Genomic DNA, 21,937 nt, shown 5'->3' with positions numbered 1-21,937 from the left:
TACTGATCTCTAATCTAAAAGCAGCATATTTCAGTCCATGTGGTGGCTTTGTTTGTACTAGCATGGTAAAAAAAAACTATGTTGTGCTCTGCTTGTCTGTAAATAGCTGTATTTGTTTGTCATTGTCATGCTGTATTTATTTTCACCTCACCTGAAAATGGGTGCGTTTGTTCAGGCATTTGGGGATAAACTCTGATCACCATAATCAGGATAGACTAAAAGACTAAAAAAGGGGGAGTAAAGAAACTTAGGAAATTGAAACAAATTATTTGACTCAATCACAACTCTCAGTGCTTCCGTTTTCCCATGAAGATTTTGAATGAATCTCAAGTTTAGGTCTCCATTTCCCCATTGATGACAGGAGGCACCATTTCCATTTTACAACTTATTGAAAGGGTTTTATGGGCCGTCTGTCATAAGGGACACGTGAAGGGTATGACATTGCATGGTTAGAAACTAAAAGCCCTCTGTTCTCTAATTTTCCACAGGACTAAGGCAAAATGTGGGACAGTGTTGCTCCTTTAATCAGGCCGAGACGTATGCATTATTATTTGATGGATGGATGGATGGATGGATGGGTGGGTGGATGGAGATAGATAGATAGATAGATAGATAGATGGATAGATAGATAGATAGATAGATAGATAGATAGATAGATAGATAGATAGATAGATAGATAGATAGATAGATAGATAGATAGATAGATAGATAGATAGATAGATAGATAGATAGATAGATAGAAGGATGTCCTTCCTAAAGAGACAAATAAAACAGCTTTAACAACCATTTGCTTTGGGCAGCTTAGTTAAGGAGGAATAAAGATCACTGCAACATATTTTTCTTTATTGCTTGATTATTTAATGCATGCACAACCCTCAGCAGATCAGTGAGTTTGTGAAATAGTGAGGGTGTTTTATAGGAGTTGTAATGTTAGCAGTGAGCTCACTGTCCTGCTCCACTCCGCTCCCATAAACCCTTGCACCGACTGCAGATTGCGAGGTCACGTGTCCTGAGGCGGGCGTCTCCACCTACTCGTCAAGGGGAATGATTACGATGCTTAATGATATGCAGATGAGGGCTCGGGGCAGTGTAAATCAGCTTTAGTGGCAGCAGGGTGTTGGATGAGTTTTACAACTACATTTAGCTGAGCTGTGAATATTAACTGTGTATTATCGAAACGTTCTGACAGTCAAAAATAGCCTTTTTCGAATCCATAAAATGTTCAAAAACCATGTCAGATTTTTTGTATTAGCTCCATATTTATAGTAGCTACAGTATTGTAGCTTCAAAACGTTTGCCGTTTGTGACTGCCAACTCCAAATTAGCAGCAATTTGTGGGAAGTTCTCTTCATGGTGCGCCACGCCGTATAAAAACATGTGGGTTTGCGAACTTGGATGTATTTTGGCCGGAGAACGGTTATTGTTTTGCAGCTGCCAGCATTATTATATGGCGAAGAGTGAAAGCTTGGTATTTTCAGGGATCTGTTTTGGGTGGCTGGTTGTTAGAGGGGATGTCGTCTCTGGAGGAGGCTGGAGGCGCTGAGGCGTAGTGCAGGTATTCTGCAGGAGCCGTCCCTTCTGATGTGAAGCTCTGTACCTGCCTCTGTCTCTGCCAGCACATTCAATTCATTATATGCAGTCTTGCTTTGCTGAGAGACAGTCTCGAGGGACTCAACTTTTTTATTTTTTATTTTTTTATTTTTGCAAAACAAAGTCATATGAAGGAAGAGACTGCCAGAAAGAGTTTTCCTTCTTTTTTTAGTCTGCATCCTATTATTTTCTCTTTTAGACAAGAGAAACACAAAATTGATATTGTTGCTTTGAAAATCTTTGTTATATTTGCAGGTATTATAATATGATTTTTTTAGGGTTTTATATGCTAGTAACAAGCAGTATTTACTTTAAAGTATAAATATAGTGTTACAGATTTTCAGTGATAATAAATAATAATAATAAAAAATTGTAGTTGTAGTATTTTCTAATACTACAACTACAATTTTTTATTATTATTATTTATTATTATCACTGAAAATCTGTAACACTATATTTATACTACTATGAAATAGTAATATTATTAAATCATTTTTAAAGGCCCACTGAAGTGCCTTGCATCACGTAGCTTCGTATTTTCACTGAAACAGGAAGCTAAAAAGGGGACATATTGAATGGCTCCTCCGCCTTTTCAAATAGCCAATAGCGTTTAGTTTTTCTCACATTCTGCAAGTCGTACTTGACTGCACTATGGAAGCGAATCCGAGCGCTGATGATACAATGGATTCAATAGTAGAGGTGTGAATAATACATTTTAGCCATTTAATTCTTAACCAATGTACAGTTGGAAAACGGAGTAAAACTCGACCGTTTGAGCAACCGAACACACATCTTCAACCCATATTGCTCTGTGTCGTGTCAACGGTTGCTTTGGCCAGGTTGTATTTATAGCACAGGGGGCAGGACGCTTTAGATTCTATAGAGCATTTGATTGGACAGAAGATGTGATGAGAAGCTAAAGTCCGCAGTGATGTCATCAAAATCTGTGATCCATTTTAGCGAAAGTGAGAGACTGTAAGTTTTGAATGCTTATATCCGAAAGCGAATTGTGTCATTGTTTTAGAATACATCACCTTTATTCATAACCTTAAGGCTAACATATTAATACTAAAAGCTAAAAAACTTAAAATTTGACTTAAAAGCTGAATTTTTAAAAACCCTTAAAGAAAAACTAGATATTTTTTGAAAGCATTACAGTGTTTGTAGTGTCACCAAGACCTAGGCTACAAATCTGTCACCGAGACCTAATTAGCTCAATGTTGAATCTTAAGACATACTTGAAACTATAAAAATATTACCCAGGCAACACCAGTAACCATTTTAACTTTACTCTTGGATCATTAAACAATAGTCGCGCCATCTCACATCATCTTCCCCGAGGATGTTTGTGCCGGGTTGCTATCAATCAAAAAAAAATCCATGCCATAAATCTGACAAGTGCTAAAGAAGAAGAACAGCACGTAGCCGTGTGGTTGCTTTGATCATGCTGCGTGTTTCTGTGTGAGATATCAACTGCTTCACCTCAGGCCGCGTGCAGGTGCGTGCGTTCCTTCCCATCAGAGCAATCAAAAGGAAGTGAGGTCATGATGTGTAGTCAAGTGGCTGGTGTGAGTTTATATGCAGGATGAAAGCAGGACAAGTTACTTGAGAAAAAAAAAAGCCTGAACAGCTCTGATTAGTGAACACCCCAACCCCAACAAAAAAAACCTTATTTTCTTCAGTAATATTCAATAACATTCATGGTTTAGTTAATGAATTACGTGTATAATGTAACAGCAATTTTTGTGTGCCTTGGTGTTTCCCTTTTTTTTGGTTTTGTTTTGGCTGTATTCTGTAAATCTACCCTACTCAGCCATTTTGTTAGTGTTACTAGTTTCATAACAGTGGCTACCTAATAATTTTGAAGGTGGCTGACACATCTCCTATCAAACATAACTCACCTGTGCTCATCTTTATTCAGATGAGAGGATATTCATTCCCAGCACACATCCCTAGCCCCGTTATACAGTACTATTCTGATTATAAATGTATTTTTCCATTCGCTTTCATGAAGGCATCAATAACTTATTAGTGTGTAAATATTACTAAAGCATATATCCTGTCTCATTGTATACATCCTATTTTTCTGGAAAACAATAAACTAGAAAACCTAGTCAATCTAACACCCATGCGGCCGCTCCCCTCCAGGCTCTATGGTGAACGGTTGGGGCTCGGCTTCAGAAGATGATGACAGAAACTTCTCCAGCAGGAGGTCTAGTGCCGGCAGCTCCTCTGACGGCTCACTCTTCACCCATTGCAGCTTTGCACGAGCCCTGGTGGCGGCTGCAGACAAGGCTGGTTACCGTCTGGACGGCACCAGCCTGAGCAAGAGAGGTCGGTTTGGAGGAAACAAAGGAATTCGAGACTAGAAGTCTGGTGTTTGTTGACTGCAAAATGGCTCAGTCTTAACAGAATGATGCTTCTTTTCCGCTTTCTGATCTTACGCCGGTGAACTCTTGCTTTTATCTGAAGGGTTTTTGAAAGCGGCATGATGCAAATACTAACATCTTTATGGATTTGCTTGGTGGGTTTTGGCGACGACTGTTTTCACTTAGCAGGGTTTTGGTTCTATGCTTTCAGTTTACACTGAGAGCGAATGAATTAACTGGGAACAGATCCTGCGCTTATATCTTCAGATTATTTTATGTACTTCAGGTTTGACTTTGTGCCTCTTTCTGACTATAAGAATCTTGTTTGTTTAGGACTGCATCCACAGATATTCAAGAACCCACTTTCACAATCCTAAACCTTTTCTCCAACAGGCTGCGCAATAGAAATGAAATACTGATTGATTCTGCTGCTTCTGAATCGAACTAACAAGCTGTCCGCCCTACTTCTGGGCAACATACCATGCTTTACTCTCAAAATTCGTTTACCATCTCTAGCTTTTCGATAACATTACGGGCTAACCACGGTTCTTTCTTTGCTCACTGCAGATAAAGGTCTACACCATAGACCTCGTCCAGCTAGCCCGTTCTCCACAGATGGAAGTACGGTGGGCACACACAGCCTTGGTCACCAGCGGGCACCAAGGCCCACCCGTAAACACAAAGGCCCTGGCACTGCCCCACACCGCCGCGATGCCAGCGCTGATGGTGAACTTTAGTCCCGTTTTAAATTAACAGATAATACCAAAGCATGGTTAACACTAAATAAGAGATCTCTCTTGCATGCTTTATTGTATTAAAGGGATAGTTCACCCAAAAATGAAGATTGTCCCATGATTTACTCACCCTCAAGCCATCCTAGGTGTATATGACTAGCTTCTTTTAGACAAACCCAATCAGAGATATATTAAAAAATATCCTGGCTCTTCCAAGCTTTATAGTGGTAGTGAATGGGAGCCAATATTTTGAAGCCCAAAAAAGTGTGTGCATTCATCATAAAAGTAATCCATACGACTCCAGAGGGTTAAAGGCCTTCTGGAGCGAAGCAATGATTTTTTGTAAGAATAAATCCATATTTATAACTTTATAAACTAAAATAGCTAGCTTTCAGCAGACAGCCTACTCAAGTCGACTTGCGCCACAAGAGTAACCCCTGACACGATGTATGGCGTAAGATGTAGGAGTAGCGTAAGCTTAGACGCCTCTCGTGGTTCAAACAAAATATTTTTTATATACATCTACGATTGTGTTTGTCTGAAAGAAGAAAGTCATATACACCTGACCTAGGATGGCTTGAGGATGAGCAAATCATGGAATAATTTTCATTATGGGGTACACTATCCCTTTAATGTAGTAGTGAACATTGGTTAAAGGAGACAGATGGGGTCATAAGCAAATGCATTTAGCAATAGAAAATATCCAAGCCATTAAAATCATTTATCAAATAGAATGAAATCAATGTTACCCATTTGAGCCCATTTATGTAGCTATAAAAGACACCTACTGTCAAATTATGATAAATGCATAATGTACTATTGAAATGCTGTTCCTGTATTGTGAATTCACATGGTCCATCTTGCTTCTATCCTAGATCTGCCTCCACCACCAGAGCCTCCACCCTGCCAGACAGCTCGCGTCCAGGGGGCGAGGAACTTGCCCAACCCCTCTGACCGCAAAGCTTCCTCCTTGGAGAGGCAACCCATGATGGGCCTGGAGGAGATGAAGTGTTCCTTGGACCGGCAGGCCCGAACCTCACTGGAGCGCCACCGACAAGCCCAGGATAGACTGGGATCCATAGAGAGAGGAGAGGAGAGCAGAAGAGGACAGAAAAATGGCCATGTTTCAGGTATGATTATGGACAGTTTTCCATGAATGTATGCCAGAGCTCTGTTGACAGTTTGAGGTCTTAAATTGAGACATAAAGGAGAAGCAGTGTTAGGTTTTGGATGCTGGTTCTAAGCAGTGGACACTAGTTAGGCCAGTTCATCTCCAACCCTGCTTAAACGCATCCAAACAAGCTAATCAATATCTTCAGGATTTCTTAGAATAGATAAGAGTGCAGGAAGGTGGCCCTCAATGCACAGGATTGGACAGCCCTGTGCTAGGACAACACCAAACTAGTGCTAACCAATTTCAGCACCAATATTTCCTTAGTCAACAAGCAGGATAATTTTTGTCAACCAACTTCCAAGGATCCAAACTAGCACAACCATGCTGTTCACCAGTTATTCCAATCCTGCTCCTGGAGGGCCAAGGTCCTGCAGAGTTGAGCTCCAACCCTAATTAGCAAATCTGAAGAACCAGCTAATTAAGGTATTCAGGATTTCTAGAAACTCCTAGTCAGGTAGGTTGGAGCTAAACTCTTCAGGAAGTTGCCTAGGCCACTACCAAACTTGTGCTGACCAATTTAAGTCTGAAATTGATCTTCAGCACCAAGATTCCTTAGCCAACCAGCTTGTCAATTAAGACATTTTGGTCATCCAGCTTCCAAAATTTGAAAAGTTCACTAACTAGACCAGCACCAAACTATCTCTAACCAGCCTGGACCTTGTCTTCAGCAGATTGAATGGGCATCAGAAATGGCACAAACATTTTTATGAAAGAACTGAACCTGATCTTACATGTCCACATGAGTTAAATCAGCCTCACACAGTAAACACGCTCTTAATTCAGCAGAGCAGGTCTGTAAAATATTATCTTGCTATCGTGGTCATCAGAGGCAGATGTTTGACAGCACCAGCTGTGGACCCTTGGCATTCATTTACGGTCCCTGCTGTAAGCAGGCCAAGCTGGAGCAAACAGATTGCCTTGTCTCCCCCTCTTATTGAGCTCTTCCATGGCCAACACTGGCCTTCTCCAGGAACCAGCAGACAGGAGGCACACTTAGTTGCACAGATGTACTCTAATCGTTCCAGCCCTCATTTTTCACTGTATACACACACGCTGCAGTGAAGCCGAGCTCCATCTGTGCCTGTCTGATCATTAGGATCCACCATTCTGGGTTTCCATCCCAAACGAAGCATAAAGAACTAGCCCTGGATCTGGCTTGACACAGAAGGGGATGTGGGCTGGGCACTTTCATCTTAAACTTTGGTGTGGAGATATGTCTAGCCATTTGAACATATTGCTAATGAGTACAGTTCGGTCAAAGTTGGCAATAGTTGGTCACCTCAGTATTAGTCAGAGAGAAATCAATCATGGACATATTCCAAGCTGGAAAAAGCCAAACAAACAAATGTATGGTTTGCATATTTTGTATATTTTCAGAAGAGGCCATATTGCCATACAACAAACCGTCATTCCCATCCCCCGGGGGCCACAGCTCATCTGGGACAGCCTCCTCTAAAGGATCAACGGGTCCTCGGAAAGGAGAAGGGACGAGGGGACAGCACCAGCGCTCCACCACAGAGCAGGGTGAAAGCAGCTACATGGGGACCAACGCGCAGTACTCTGGAGAGTTATGTGAGTCCGAATACGTTATTCTGGCACAACTTCAATATCAAAGGTGCATGGAAGTAGTAAACCACTAACAAGTTAACAAGCAACACTTGCTGAGTGAAAAATTTAGACAATAAAAAAAAAAAACATATTTCACATTGGCCTTAAAGTGAAAAGGAGCCATTTAATACAAATGAATGCAGGGTACAAATTTAAAATAATTTGAAATGAGCTTGTATTTAAAGGAAGTGTGCCGAAACCTTGATGGTTTAAAAGTGTTGCTGGTTGTCAAATAAATTGTCCTATAAACAGTGTTGAGGAATATTTATGTATTTATTTAATGGGATTCATTACATTAATATGTTTCTTTCTAACAAAACTAAAATGTATTATTTTAAAACAAAGCTAATTATATGAGTTACCCAACTAGTTAGTACTTTTTCATAAGTGTAAATGAAACATGCTAAGTTTCTATATAAAACATGTCATTAAGTAAAAAAGTATTATAAAGTTTGTGCAGGTTTTTTTTCAGTTTCTTAAATTTGGATAGTGAATATGAAACTAAGGGGTGCATCAATGTTTCGTTATTTTTACATTTTTCAAAACTGACTTAGACATGTTCACTTTGTATTGTTTACAGAGTGAGCCTTTTGGATGAAAACTGAAGAATGCCTTTATCTGTTCTGGAAATGCCTCACCTGCTTGGTGCAGTGAACTAGTGAAGCGTCAGGAGGAAGAATGGAGGAAAAAAAGAAAAAATATGAAAAGGACAAACTGTAAATGTGATGTAAAGATGGACATGCAACCCACAAGATCCGCAACATCCCTCACCTTCCTCCTTTAACCCTTCATTCACAGAAAAAGAAAATGTTAAGGGGAAAAAAAGAAAAGAAAAACAACGGAAGTCCTGAGAACTGAGTCACCCAGCTTTGGTGAACTTGCGGAAAGGAGATCGAGTTTCCTGTAAATATGTTCTTGACATCGGAGATTGGAAATGACATTATTGTTATTGCATTGCTATGCAAGCCGAGTTCTGTTTCTGCGCTCTCCTCCCTCTTACGCTGTTGGTCGTTTGTATGATATGTGAATTGATGGGCTGTGGTGCCATAGAAATTATGTTGTCATCCATCATTTGTTAATACTTCTCATGAATTAATTGTTGTCATTATAATAATTATTATAATTAATTATTTTCTTTTGCACTGCAATTTTGGTGATAAGCACAAAACCATGGCTCCTGCTGACATGAAGAATTGGAGGAATAGAAATGTGAAGGGGAGTTTCTGTACTGTAACTAGAGATAAGAAAATATATAACCATGTACAGAGATATATTAAGAGATGCCTGAGTCTATGATGGTGGAAAGACTTACAGTTCTGGCGAAGCGAGTTACGAACTTTCCTGCGAAAGGAACCAGACCCTTTCCATGCTGGAAATAGACCAAGATGGGTTCGGAAACTGTTTGCAGGGAAATTTATTCTAAGTGGTTCTCTTTTCAACACATCCAGCTACCCCTACTAGTTAATACTACTCAATCTAGTCCAATTGGTATATATTTAGGCCAGATCTTTGAACTACACTGGACTATAGGTACCAACTTTGCCTCTTCCCTGGCTCACGGTTTGCCGCTTGCTTTTGTTTTGCATTACGTTTTTTGGCTATTTAATTTGGTCCATTTGAGCATAGCGAAATTAATAGACACCAACATGGTTAATTTTTGGAGGTGAATTTTTTTATTTTTTTTTACTTGCAAGATAATTGGGCTTTCTTATTTAATTTATGTTTTTGATCTCCACTCAAAATTTGATTACAAGCACTTGAAACGCGAGTAATTTAAAAGCCATATGAACAATACAACGCCCCTGCCTTCTAGTAAGGCTTCTGCCTTACTCTAGAGAGGTTTTGTAGACGTTATGATCCCGTGCTTGTCTTGAGATTCTGTGTACGTCTCAGATCACGAGTGGAGTATGACGTCAGGTAACTTAATTTCGTTTTTTTTTGTGTGTGTTTTTTGTTGAGCACTTAATGTACCTTGTTTTTTATATTTCTGACGATGTCCCAAAGCCTTGTTTTCAGGTTCTACTTTACCTATGCAGGGCACTGAATCACTAGGATCCATAAACAAATCCACATTCATTGGTATAGAGATTCAGATATTTGTCCTGTAATCACAGCATGCGGAAGTCTCAAAATGACTGTATCGAGCTAAAGCCAATAACATTTTGCCTTTGACTTTGCAAAAATACGTCAATATCTCTCACACGATCGCTAATGCGTGGTGGTCGTGCGATTTTTCCACGTCCTCGTGTGGTGTAAAATGTCAATCAGACCTCCAGAAAACGTTTCCACTGTCTTCAGGCCACTACACGTTTACCGAACAGCCCAGTTGGTTCTTTTCGCTTGATGAAATTTTACATATATAAATATATTATAAAAACAAAATGTACAAAAGGCTGCTCAAAAAAGGATATTTTTTACTGTGGAATCTTCAGGAGTTACTGGTGAAATGACTGTTTTCTTTCGTTATTTCCGTCTTCGTTTTTGTACAACGTTACTGAGGAGAGCTCTCCCAGACCGTGCCGACGTCCCATCCACGTCTTTCTCTCAGAATTCACATCATTTCAACGCTAGTGTCCAGCAGTCTGGAATAATGAGGTGCGAACGAGTATCTCAGGTGATTTTACATCTATATCGGTGGTGTTGATGTGGGTGTGTATAAATGTATATATTCATATGCATCCTCACGAGTTCATTCCATGTTCGCTATTGAAATGTTTCTCCACCCCTTGTACCTGATGGATTGATATGCTCTCTCTTCCTTTTTGGCCCTGTCGACAGTGCTTTTCCATTCCTTTCTCTTCCATCTGAAAACGTGCCGGTACACTAAATGTCCATAAGACAAAGATGTCACTTACAGAACATACCAAAATTAATATTGATATTTCTAATGTCTAATGCATTTTAGTGTCTTTTTTAATACTTGTTTCTTTAAACATCACAGTGTTGTTGTTTTTTTGTATTTATTAAGATAATAAAGGTATATTGTGAAAAATGCATAAAGGTTTTGGCTTTTTTTTTCACCGATTCCCTGCATGCTTACTTCGTTTCACACCAAGGCTTTGTTTTCACGGGCTGAATCGGCTGAATTTGATGTGCTCAGATCATTTTTTTATATCATTTGTATGCACAACCTCCCGCTGCTTTCTCAACAGAAAGGCAACAAAAGGATGATAAATACAGAAACACCGACAAAAGTCATCAATCCTTTACAGAAATGGCACACATACTGTTTTTTTAATGCCATGTGCTCTTTGTCTGTCCCCAGTTTTATAGTGCTATAAAAACTGGAAACTTTGTGTGTGTGTGTGTGTGTGTGTGTGTGTGTGTGTGTGTGTGTGTGTGTGTGTGTGTGTGTGTGTGTGTGTGTGTGTGTGTGTGTGTGTGTGTGTGTGTGTGTGTGTCATTTGACAGTTCCAGATTGTTTTTTTTCTTTATTTCTTGAGTTGTTGTATTATTGAGTTGACTTATTTTTCTATTAAATGTTTATTTGTTAAATTAAGTTCCATGTGAGGCCTCCCTATTATTATGTTGCTTCCCCTTTAGCCAGGTGGATGTAACGTATGGATGTCTAATGATCACATCATTACAGGAAGTTGGTAAAAACCAACTTTTTCTATTGATTCTATTTATTGGTAATATTAACCATTAAATGCATGAATGTTCGCCAATCATTATTACATATTCGGGTCTTTAGCGACCCGGATCTATATCTAACACTGATGGATCTCTACCTGTCACAATAATATAAAACTCTCCTGATATTAGAGTAACAATTACAGAAGAATAAAATAAAGCATATTTTGTTACATTTTGTAGCTTGGAAGGGTTCAGTTTGAGCAGATGTTTTATACCATCATCACTGTCCTCATCAGAGCTCATTTCCCAGTGCATTCAGCATCTGGCTCATATTCCCGATCTCAAACATATTCTCAAAACTATCATTTTCAACATCTTCAGAATCAATATTTTGATCACTGGCAGCATCTTCACCAGATCCATCATCAAGTGACAGTGACTCTAATATTTGATTGCGTCCAGTACTTGCTCTACAGTAAATCGCTGAGCCATTTCAAGTTTTGCTGATGATTCTTCCTATTATTTTGTTTTCTGCCTGCTGTAACTATGAGTGAAATGTCACTTCATCATTGTGTATCAGACATTACCAACTTTTGGAATAAAGGTGAATTGCACTTATCATCAAAGATTCAATTATTGTTGCTCAGAAAAATAATACACTTGCAACACGTCGGGTCGTAAGTGACCCTATACAATTTTTACAAAATAAATGGAAAAACAGGCAGTCTTTTATAGTTGTATTTTTTTTTTCTTGTTATATTGTACATAATGAATTGATTGAGGAATACTAAGAAGGTTGATGTCTAACTTTAAAATAAAAAAATGTATGAGGAAGTGAATGAAGTCCTGGGTCACTAAAGACTCGAGATATGTGTTTAAGGGTTAAAGTAAATGTTAAAAGACAAAACATTATCAAATATTCTAAAGATGATCTAAAACAGACAGGTCATCATTTACTTGCATGACATTCCAAACCCATATTACCTTTTTTCTTTTGTATAACATAAAAGAGGTGTTTTTATTAATTGCAATGTTGAGGTGCAAACCAATGCTGTTTGATGCATATAATAGTATGTTGTAGCCATTTCAAACTGATTTTTTTATTTACTTAATGTGTACTGTTAGATTCATACCATGAATGAAAAAGGGACTGAATAGAGAGAGAAAGAAACGAAGCCTAAACTAGCCTTTGTTTTCACTGAAAAATGGGTGTTTTTGCATTTATGCCATAACCCGGCTTGTGTTTTCATTTATTCTGAACCTTTGAGTAAACTACACTGTTGTAGAAGCCTGCAAGGCTGAAAAATAATGACTAGCCCTTTTGTTTTGCCAGCAAAGCAACTTTTCCCCTCTCTCCCAATTTCATGGCTTTTTCTTTCTCATTTTTCACCTGCTTCGCCTAAATGTATTTTCCCCTTTTTGCCCATTTGTTTGGGAAATGATTGCCTTCTACAGTTGCAATATTAACCCCCCGTCAACACCGTTTTTTTGCTGGTCCTACTGGCGATAAGATATGAACTCATGGTTAACTATTGGCTTTTAATTGTGTGTACGGAGCATGACGTTTGGTGTTTGATTTCATTGTGTTGCTGCTGCATTTGAACCATGACTGCTGCAGATAAATGCATGAGAGTGTTGCCATTTGTGGTTGTTGGAGAAGTGCTGGTATGTGGGTTAATTAACGGAAACATCCCTTGCTGCTGTTGCTGTTTTTTTTTTCTTCCCCTCTCTCTTTTTGTATTCTCTCTCACACACAGTAATGAGGAATGGAAGCAGAGAGGCCGGTGGTATCAGTACAGCACAATTCATCATTCCTGTCATCCATACCAAAGCCAGCTGCTCGGAACAGACACAGAAAATTAGCATTTCACCCCCATCTCTTCTCTTTCTCTCTCGCTTTGAGTCGCTCTTCTTCATCAACCCCCGTTTTGTCACTTCCTCACTGTTAATGGTCCTCTCTTCTTATCATTTAACTGGGAAACTAATTCATGTCTTTGATTACTGTCAACCGCAGCACAATGACCCATATCCGTCTCCTCTGGTTCTGCTGAAACTGCCGTTTCCCTGTCAAGGCAAAGTAATTATTCTCTTTTTAAACTTCTGGTTTGGTTTCTGTCTTGGCTTGTCTTGCAATACATTTCCATGTTTCCATAAAGTGCAAAGTAATCAAAATAAATAGCTATTAGGACTGATTCTGCACACTGGCATTGTTGATTTTACACTAGACTTTGTGCTGCATACATTAGCATTTATTTATTGTCATTATTAAAAGATATGAACAGAAATGCAAACTGTGCAAATGCTGTCTTTCATGACACACAAACTCGGACCTGCAAATTCACATTCCAGACATTTGGCCATTTGAGGAGGTATGTGACAGATCAATTAACAAAATTACGGTTTTCAATGTTGCGGAGTCCGAAGTACTGCATTTCTGATGAATATCAGAGCTGCAGTTCTACACACACACACACACACACACACACACACATATATATATATATATATATATATATATATATATATATATATATATATATATATATATGTATATAAACACACAGATGATCCAAAACATTATGACCACCTGTCTAATGTGCTGTTGGTCATCCACGTGCTGCCAAAATAGGAGTACAAGATACAATACAAGAGCCCTGAAGATGTCCTGTAGTATCTGGCACCAAGATATTAGCAGCAGATCCTTCAAGTCCTATAGACTGTTAGTGTTAGGTGGAACCAAACTTGTTGGTCCAGCACATCCCATAGATGCTCAATTGAATTGAAATCTGGGGATTTATGAGGCCAGGGCAACACCTTGAACTCTTCATCATGTTCCTCAAACCATTCCTGAACAATGTGTGCAGTGTGGCAGGGTGCATGATCCTGTTAAAAGAGCCACTTCCAACAGGGAACACTATTATCATGAAGGGATGTACCTGGTCTGCAACAATGTTTGGGCAAGTGGCACGTGTCAAATTTACATCCACATGAATAGCCAGAATTAGGGTTTCCCAGCAGAACGTTTCCCTGAGCATCACACACCCTCCACCGGCTTGCCGTCGTCCCACAGTGCGTCCTGGTTCATCACTTCCCTCGGTAAACGCCGCACACATACACGACCGTCCACGTGATGTAAAAGAAAACTTAATTCATCGGACTAGGCCACCTGCTTGTACCAGTTTCGACACGTGTGTACCCAATGCAGGCACTTTCAACAGTGGACAGGGGTCATCATAGGCTCTCTGACTGGACTGCACTTCACAGCCCCTCACGCAGCAGGGCGATGAACATTCCTCCCATAACCATCATTAAAATGTTGTGTGACTTGTGCCACAGTAGGCAGAATCTGATTTCACCAAGTATATCGTTCCTGGATCAACATCTTTGCTGATCCTGAACAACATTCCAGTCTGAAAATTTAGTCCTAACCATATCCCTTCCCTTAGATCTAACCCAACCCATAAATTATCCCTAAAATCAGAGGGAAATTATATGGGAATGACACTCTTTAAGCCTCTAATCCCGTGCAAATGTAGTGTAATTACTGAAATCATCTGCAGATTTACTGAATAGGAAGTGTTTGTTTGCCACTGCATGAACTTGAATCAATCTCACATACATTTTATTTCATCCAGTGGGTGAGTAGAGTTCATTCCAATATTTATTTAGGCCGTTCTTTACTGAAAATGATGTTGATAAATAAGTTGGTTACACTTTATTTTAAGGTGTCATTGTTACAGTGTAATTATATATTTAAGTACTGAGTAATATTAATTAACTATACTTACTATAGAATTAGGGTAGGATTAGGATTTGGTTGAGGGTTAGTTGCATGTAATTATGCATAGTTTACTGTTATTACTATAGTAAGAGCATGTAACATATGCAACAAGGACACTGCAAAATAAAGTGTTACCAATAAGTTAATAGTGCATTTTTGTATTTGCCGATTTGCTAAGCAGCATTACATTGCTTATGTGTGTGGTTAGAAGCATAATTTACTGCAGTAAGATCCAATCACTGTAAATTAATTTAACATTTATGCTTCCCAAACTTGTCAGTTCTTTCTTTTGTTGGAAAGCAGATAAATTCAAATGAGGTCGTTTCTTTTCATTTCACTTTTAACTCCAAGGTCTTGTTTTTTCCTCTTATCTCACAGCTCTACCATCTTTTCATAAAGTCGTCTCCACTAGGCTCTCATTGCCGTCTTTATAAGCTATACTTCCTACGGTTAGCTGAGGGACTGCTGTAATTACCCATGAACCCTTGCTGCAGCTTTACCTTTTGTCAGCCTTAAGAAACCAGAAGGCCAATCTCGGAGCGGCTGTGACATTATCTTCAGATTGAATAAAAGTTGAAGGAACTCTTTGAAAGAGAACATCTATTCAACCACGAATCAAAAAGAAAATAACTGTATCCAATCCTCACACTCCGTGTCCACCTGCAAGTTCACCTGTTGGAGGTTTGGGAGATTTGGTCCGAGCCGTGGCTTGTCTTCAGGTGGGATTTCCTTGATGAACATCTCTTAATCAAGCTGTAATTGTTTGAGCATGACCTTTCTTGACCCGGTTAATGGGAATTGCCCTGATTAACGATGTGTGCTCAGTCACACAGTGGGAGGCGCCGCCCACACCCACGAGTCATTGGTTCATTCAATTAATTTATTAATTAAAGGGTAACAATGAGGCAGAAAACAAAGGACCAGCCAAAGGACACAAGGAAGCGATAGTCTTCCTGTAGTTTGCTGTTAAAAATGATTTATGTTTATACACATGCTGATTGATAATTATAAAGCATCAAGCTATAATTGCTCTGTTTGAAATCAAGCAAAGGAGGATATAGAACTGCTACATGTAATTTAATCATATTCCCTGAAGACTTTAATATGAGAGGAGAGGTGCAAATTAAACATCTATTATATATTCGATGGACAATGTTATATGCTGTAAGTTTAAAACCTAAATAATTTCTCTAATCCCTGGAAATGTTGCCAAGTATTCCTATAAACATTCCAGAATGATGATCCTAGAACAAACAAACGGTCTTAACAAATATATATAATACATATAGATAACTATCTTTTAGCGTTTTCATCTCATCTCAATGATAGTAAATGATTTGCTTGTTTGGACTTGGATATAGTGCACAAATTTTTATTAATTGTATGGTTCTGTAATGTTTCTTTTATTTGTTCCATGGATCAAAGTCAAGGTTTGGAAATGAGAGTGAGTAAATGATGATAGATTATTTCTTTAATATATAGTAAAATGAAATATGTTGGTTTTATTTATTTATTTTAAAATAAAAAATAGCGTTAGCGTACCTAACCTGTGCTATACAGAACATTTGACATCCCAGCCAAATACTAAACATGCATACACACGTTGATGTACACAAGGCAGGGGCAATATTACACATAAACATACACACATATTAATTGTGACTGTTTGCTAAGCTTTAATGACATACACATTTGCAAACAAACATGTTTGGTGAAGCAAATGTCATATCGAGTCACCGTTGTGTTCCAAATACCTTCTGTATTTGTTCACACTAATAATTGACAGATGTTTATTGACATTAAAATGTCAACATTGAATGAAAATTAGAAGATCCACTTCGCAAAGTTTGGTGATATGACAGATCATATTCTCCTCACTTCCAGCAATCTGCGAACGTGAGGAAAATGTCACTCTTTGTATCTTTGCATTTACTTCAGAACTGGAGTCAAAAGGAAAGGTTGGGGTCTTAAAAGGTTAGTTAACCCAAAAATCAAAATTATACCATAATTTACTGACCCTCAAGCCATCCTATGTGTATATGACTTTCTTCTTTCAGCCAAACACAGTTATATAAAAAATATATCCGCTCTTCCAAGCTTTATATTGGGAGTGAATCGTCCCATTTTTTAAGCACAAAAAAGTGCATCCATCCATCCATCCAAAGCGAGTTTTTGTAAGTAAAATATCCATATTTATAACTTTATAAACTACGATCACTGGCTCCATTGCATGGAGAAAAGACAGTAGAAAAATGAACACCACCACATAATTAATTACTGAGTAATGGAGAAATTAGCATGTTTTGTAAATGTTTTAAAGGGCATTGTTGCACATGTGTCACCTGTCCGGTTATCATTTGCCCAGGGACACTGAAGAGAATAAAGGTGAGTTGGTAATGTATTTGCACTGAGAAGACCATGGCTGCAGCCTGTAGAATGGGGTGTAGCCTTTAGAAAAGAGGTAAGAAGAGGTAAATAAGAGGTACCTCCAGTAAAAGAGAGGTTTCTAATGTGACAAGAGCTCAGTCTGACATTATGAATTATTAGGAGCACACTTGGTCTGAGAATGTCATATTACTCATGAATCTTACAGAAACTTTCATGAAAACTAAATTAAGGCGGGACACATTAGCCTATTGCAGTGTAATTTAGTTATCACACAACTGCACCTGACACGGCTTGGCCTATAAAAACCAATAACACCTGTTACTATAAGTGTGTCTTGCCATGTTATTAAAATTAAAACAATACTGATAAATTTTTTTCATTTCCTTTTTCGTACTAAGGTGATAAACGTATCACATTTCGTGAATCATTCATAATTCAGACCTGACCCTCCAGCTGTGGATAATCTTGCAATACATTTTTGTTTAAATGTGGGGTTGTTCGTGCATTAGCCTAAATACCAGCTTAAAGGGATAGTTCATCCAGAAAGGAAAATTAGCCCATGATTTACTCACCCTGAAGATTAAATTAGCCATTAAAGCCCAGAAAATTAGCACAGGACCTTTTTTTTTTTATATAACTCCAATTGTATTCGTCTGAAAGAAGAATGTCATATACACCTTGGAGTTATATAAAAAAAATGTCCTGGGCTAATTTAATCTTCAGGGTGAGTAGCTAAATCATGGGCTAATTTTCATTTTTGGGTGAACTAGTCTATCCCTTTAATTTAGCACAAAAAAAAAAATCAGCCAGGGACACAAGATACAGGCTTATGCTTTTTTCTTCATCCATGCATTATAATGAAGGCTTTTTGAAACTGCACAAATTTTCCAGATCATACAGATTTGAACGAAACGTCATACACCGACTATGAACACATTTCTTATCCTGTATGCACAGTATTCGATCGAGCCAATCAGAGTAGGCGTGGGGCGGAGCGACGCGTGCAGCCCCGCCCTGTTCTGCAGTCTGCAGCCAGGTCAGACTCAGGTGTACCTGATTGCTCTTGCAAAAAGTTGCAAGTTGAAGAGGTTACTCTATGTGAAGTCATTCTTTCTTTTTAACTTGTGTCTTGGAGACAGGAAAATGTCAAAGTGAGTTACACAACCTGGAAGTCGAAACGCAGGAGAGCAAGACATCTCTCTCATCAGTTTTACCCTCAAAGACAGGTAGCGAAAGCTTCAGAGTCCCGTCTAGCGTGTCTGGTAAATGCTCTGATTTAGGGACGCATGATAGTGGAGGTTATTTTTAATAATTTGAGTGGCACCTGAACGTGTAACTCTGATGTGTTTTTTTGCGTGAAGGCGGCTGAAGTTATTAGACATGGCGCTTTCGATGTAGCGTCTCACTGAAGCAGCAAATTAACACAAAGACACGGCGACACATTAAGAAAGAGGGAAAGGGGGATAGAGAAAAGAAGAAATATTCGTTTTCCTGCTGTATCCCTCCACTCTCACCTCTCAATTTCCTTCACCGTTTAATCTCACAATCTGCTCAAGTGTTGACACATCCACCTGTGTAATGCGGAACCCATTAGATGTTTAGAATACAACAGAACGGCGTACCTCAGGGGCACACACACACACACACACACACACACACACACACACACACACACACACACACACACACACACACACACACGTCTGTATACAAAACACTTCTGAGAGGAGATGGAATGCAATCAGCTTGAAATTGCGTTCATAAATCCATAACAGCGCGATATTTAGTTGCACTTTTAGTCTCTACGCAATTATTCCATCTGTAGATACGCTTAGTATTTAAACAATGAGTCATAACTCTTTAGGCAACTCTTTTCATTTAGTATTTCAAGTAAACAAACATCTTCTGAGGCACGTACATGTTCTCATGAGGGCCGAACTGTGACACTGCAATTGAATCAAAGAGGGTCTGCAGCTCGTTGGTTGAACAATGTAAGTGCCATTAAAATGAAAATTAATAATGAAACATCCTGTTGTTCTTTAACGGAGTTTTGCTGTTCTTTTTGTGGAACAAAATACTGTTTTTAACCCTCTGGTGCTCCTCATCCATCATTTTCCTGAACACATTAAATCCAACTTTTTCCCGGCAGGAAAATCAGTGTAATATAATTATTTTATTAATTATTTTTTTAATTAATCCATGCATAGTTGGGATTTGTATCCTTCCCATTAATTTCTGTGGCAGTTTTTTTTTAACAATATTTTCTTATGTGTGTGAAAAGTGTTACAAAAATCATAAAGTGTCAAGTAAAACAAAAAAAATTTGTTTCAAACCATTGCATTTTTCTGACTGTGACTGAAGAGCACCAGCGGGTTAAGGAATGAATGAGACCAACGTGGACACATGCATTTCTAAGACCTTTGATCTACTTGTACTTTCATCTCCGATGTCAATGACCCTCATATTTTTTCTGTGTATTTTTTTAGTGAAGTGTACAAGTACATTTCAGTTCCACTGGATATACAATTTAACATTTCTGTCTTCAGATGTTAATATAATCTTTCAAAATAATACAGGTAAAAGTTGTGTCTTGCTGTCCTAAATCCAGGGGCAAGAGACTGGACAAGACTCCACGATTCTCAGGCCGAAAACATTATAGAAATTAAGATGTAGTTGGAGGATGAATGTCACAATTGCCAAAGGAGTGAGGTATGCAGTTAATTATACATCTTTTATGGTTATGGTTTGAATTAATTCATTTTTTCTCTACTTAAGTTTAGCATGTAGAATCCATAATGCAATAGCATGTAATATTATTTTTAATCGGGCAGTCTTTACAGTTTTTTGGGTAAGCACTTCATTATTTCATAATTTTAAAAAAAAAATGTTTTATGCAAGTAAATTGCCATTTTATCAGTGTGCATCTTTAGCAAGCATAATGCAATCCCTCATAAAAGGCTTTGAAAAAGCTTGTAAATAAGGGCAACATATTTTACATTTCGAATTTGGTTTTTTTCCCAACGAATTATTCTGCAGCTTTTTGACGCCCTGAAGCCAATTAATCTTTATTTCATTCAGACTGATGACAGAACATACATTTGTGATAATGCACTGTAAAACAATCATAAATAGCTCCCCTTACACAAAGCCATTGTGTTTAATATTATTGTGGGTTTATAACCCCTTCACGTGGGATTTTATCACTAAGCCTGCTAAGTATTTTGATCATAAATGTGTACGTGTGCGAGTAATAAAACGTTTGGAAATGTGCAGAGAACAGCATTGTTCTAATGGATGTGCAAATTCTGCCTCAGAGGGATAGAAACCACATCATGTTACCATCCAATTTGTGTTCCACTCACCAATTACTTTCATGCTCGGCTTCCCCCCATCTCAGACCAAAAAGAGATTATCTGTATTGCGTCTGAACGCTGCGGTTCCTAATTAAAAAAACACAAACGAGAGGCATGCATGCTGATAACACAACTGTGAAAATAGGTTGAACGTATAGGTTCTTATGACAATATTTACACGTCATGCGATTGTTTTTCAAAAATGTGACCCTCTGTGGTGATGTTTGTTGATAATACTAAAATCTTAACGATGTGATGTTTCTGATGTTTTGCTAGGTAAGGAATGTAACATGAAATATGACAAAAATTGGTTGATGTTTAAAGTATGTGAAAATGTGTTCAATTTATATTCATAAATATTCAATTGATGCTAATGAAAATTGAAGGAAGGAGTACCCGTTAAAACCTAGCTTTGTTTAAATACAGTTTTTAGCTGCTGTTAGCATTAGCATTTAGCATTTGATTTTTTTGTTTTTGAGTTATCACAGATTTTACCTAAAGACCAGTAGAATTACTAATTTCAGTGTCCATATACTTTTTAGGGACGATGTATACAGTTGTACAATTTGAAATGGCCATAGAATATTTTATGTTGGTAAAGATAAACTGTTTTGTCTGTGTTTCCTCAATACAGGATCACAGGAGCGAGACTAGACTCGACTCTACACTACCCAGACCTTATTAATTAAAGAATTAAAGGTGGAGTTGGAGGATGGATGCCAGATGAATTGTCTAAGGAGTAAGGTATGCAGCCAGTCTATGGATTTATGAATTGATTTATAGGTTTTGCATGCACGGCTTGTTCGGATGCTCTTTTTGCTCGTGTTTTTCCCCAAAGCAGTTCAGCGCAAAATCCACCCCGCAGCCATTTCTAAAGCTTTCATTGGTCATGTTAATCACAGTGCTGATTGCCCACACAATGCTAAAACAAATACTAACCCTAACCTACACCCTAACTTTAACAAAAATGTTTTTAATTTAACATTATAAAAAAAAAATGTATTTGTCTTTTTTCAAAAGTATCTTTAAAGGCCCACTGAAGTGCCTTGGAATGAGCAGCTTTGTATGATTTCCACTGAAACAGGAAGCTAAGATATGACATTGATTGGCTCCTCCCCCTTTTCAAATAGCCAATAGCGTTTAGTTTGCCTCACATACTGTAAGTCGTACTTGACAGCACCATGGAAGCGAATCCGAGCACTGATGATATGATGGATTCAATAGGATTTCATTTCATTTCCATTTCATTCTTAACCACTGCAGAGTTGGAAAACGGAATAAAACTTGAGCGTTTGAGCAACCGAACTCACATCTCCAACCCATATTGCTCCAGGTGTTACTTGCCATTGAATGCTGTTTGAAAT

At 38.3% G+C, this 21,937-nt stretch overlaps 1 protein-coding gene and 1 long non-coding RNA gene across 28 annotated transcripts in view; both read left to right on the top strand.

Annotated features, from left to right (window-relative positions):
- Window positions 1-8,283, top strand: part of robo2 (roundabout, axon guidance receptor, homolog 2 (Drosophila)) — a 516,011-nt gene extending 507,728 nt beyond the window's left edge. For 13 of the 27 annotated variants that reach the window (XM_077207758.1, XM_077207774.1, XM_077207764.1 and 10 more), the window contains 5 exons: window positions 3,739-3,924; window positions 4,527-4,685; window positions 5,569-5,823; window positions 7,245-7,439; window positions 8,056-8,283. In XM_077207758.1, the coding sequence (XP_077063873.1) occupies window positions 3,739-3,924; window positions 4,527-4,685; window positions 5,569-5,823; window positions 7,245-7,439; window positions 8,056-8,057 (797 nt within the window). In that variant the 3' untranslated portion in view covers window positions 8,058-8,283. Of the gene's footprint in view, window positions 1-3,738; window positions 3,925-4,526; window positions 4,686-5,568; window positions 5,824-7,244; window positions 7,440-8,055 lie in introns of those variants that run through there. The other 14 variants (XM_077207775.1, XM_077207769.1, XM_077207773.1 and 11 more) reach the window with 3 other exon arrangements.
- Window positions 8,284-18,305: 10,022 nt separating this feature from the next.
- LOC143715581 (uncharacterized) lies at window positions 18,306-21,311 on the top strand. Its single transcript, XR_013195819.1, has 3 exons — window positions 18,306-18,446; window positions 19,829-19,929; window positions 21,208-21,311. It is a non-coding gene; the product is annotated as an uncharacterized LOC143715581 (long non-coding RNA).
- Window positions 21,312-21,937: the final 626 nt, after the last annotated feature.

Source organism: Siphateles boraxobius, unplaced genomic scaffold, assembly GCF_051911475.1.
Source record: "Siphateles boraxobius isolate OS27281-9 unplaced genomic scaffold, OSU_SipBor_1 6, whole genome shotgun sequence".
NCBI classification, from domain to species: domain Eukaryota; kingdom Metazoa; phylum Chordata; class Actinopteri; order Cypriniformes; family Leuciscidae; genus Siphateles; species Siphateles boraxobius.
The sequence above is the reverse complement of the archived record's forward strand: the minus strand, read 5'-3'. Positions and strand labels throughout refer to the sequence as shown.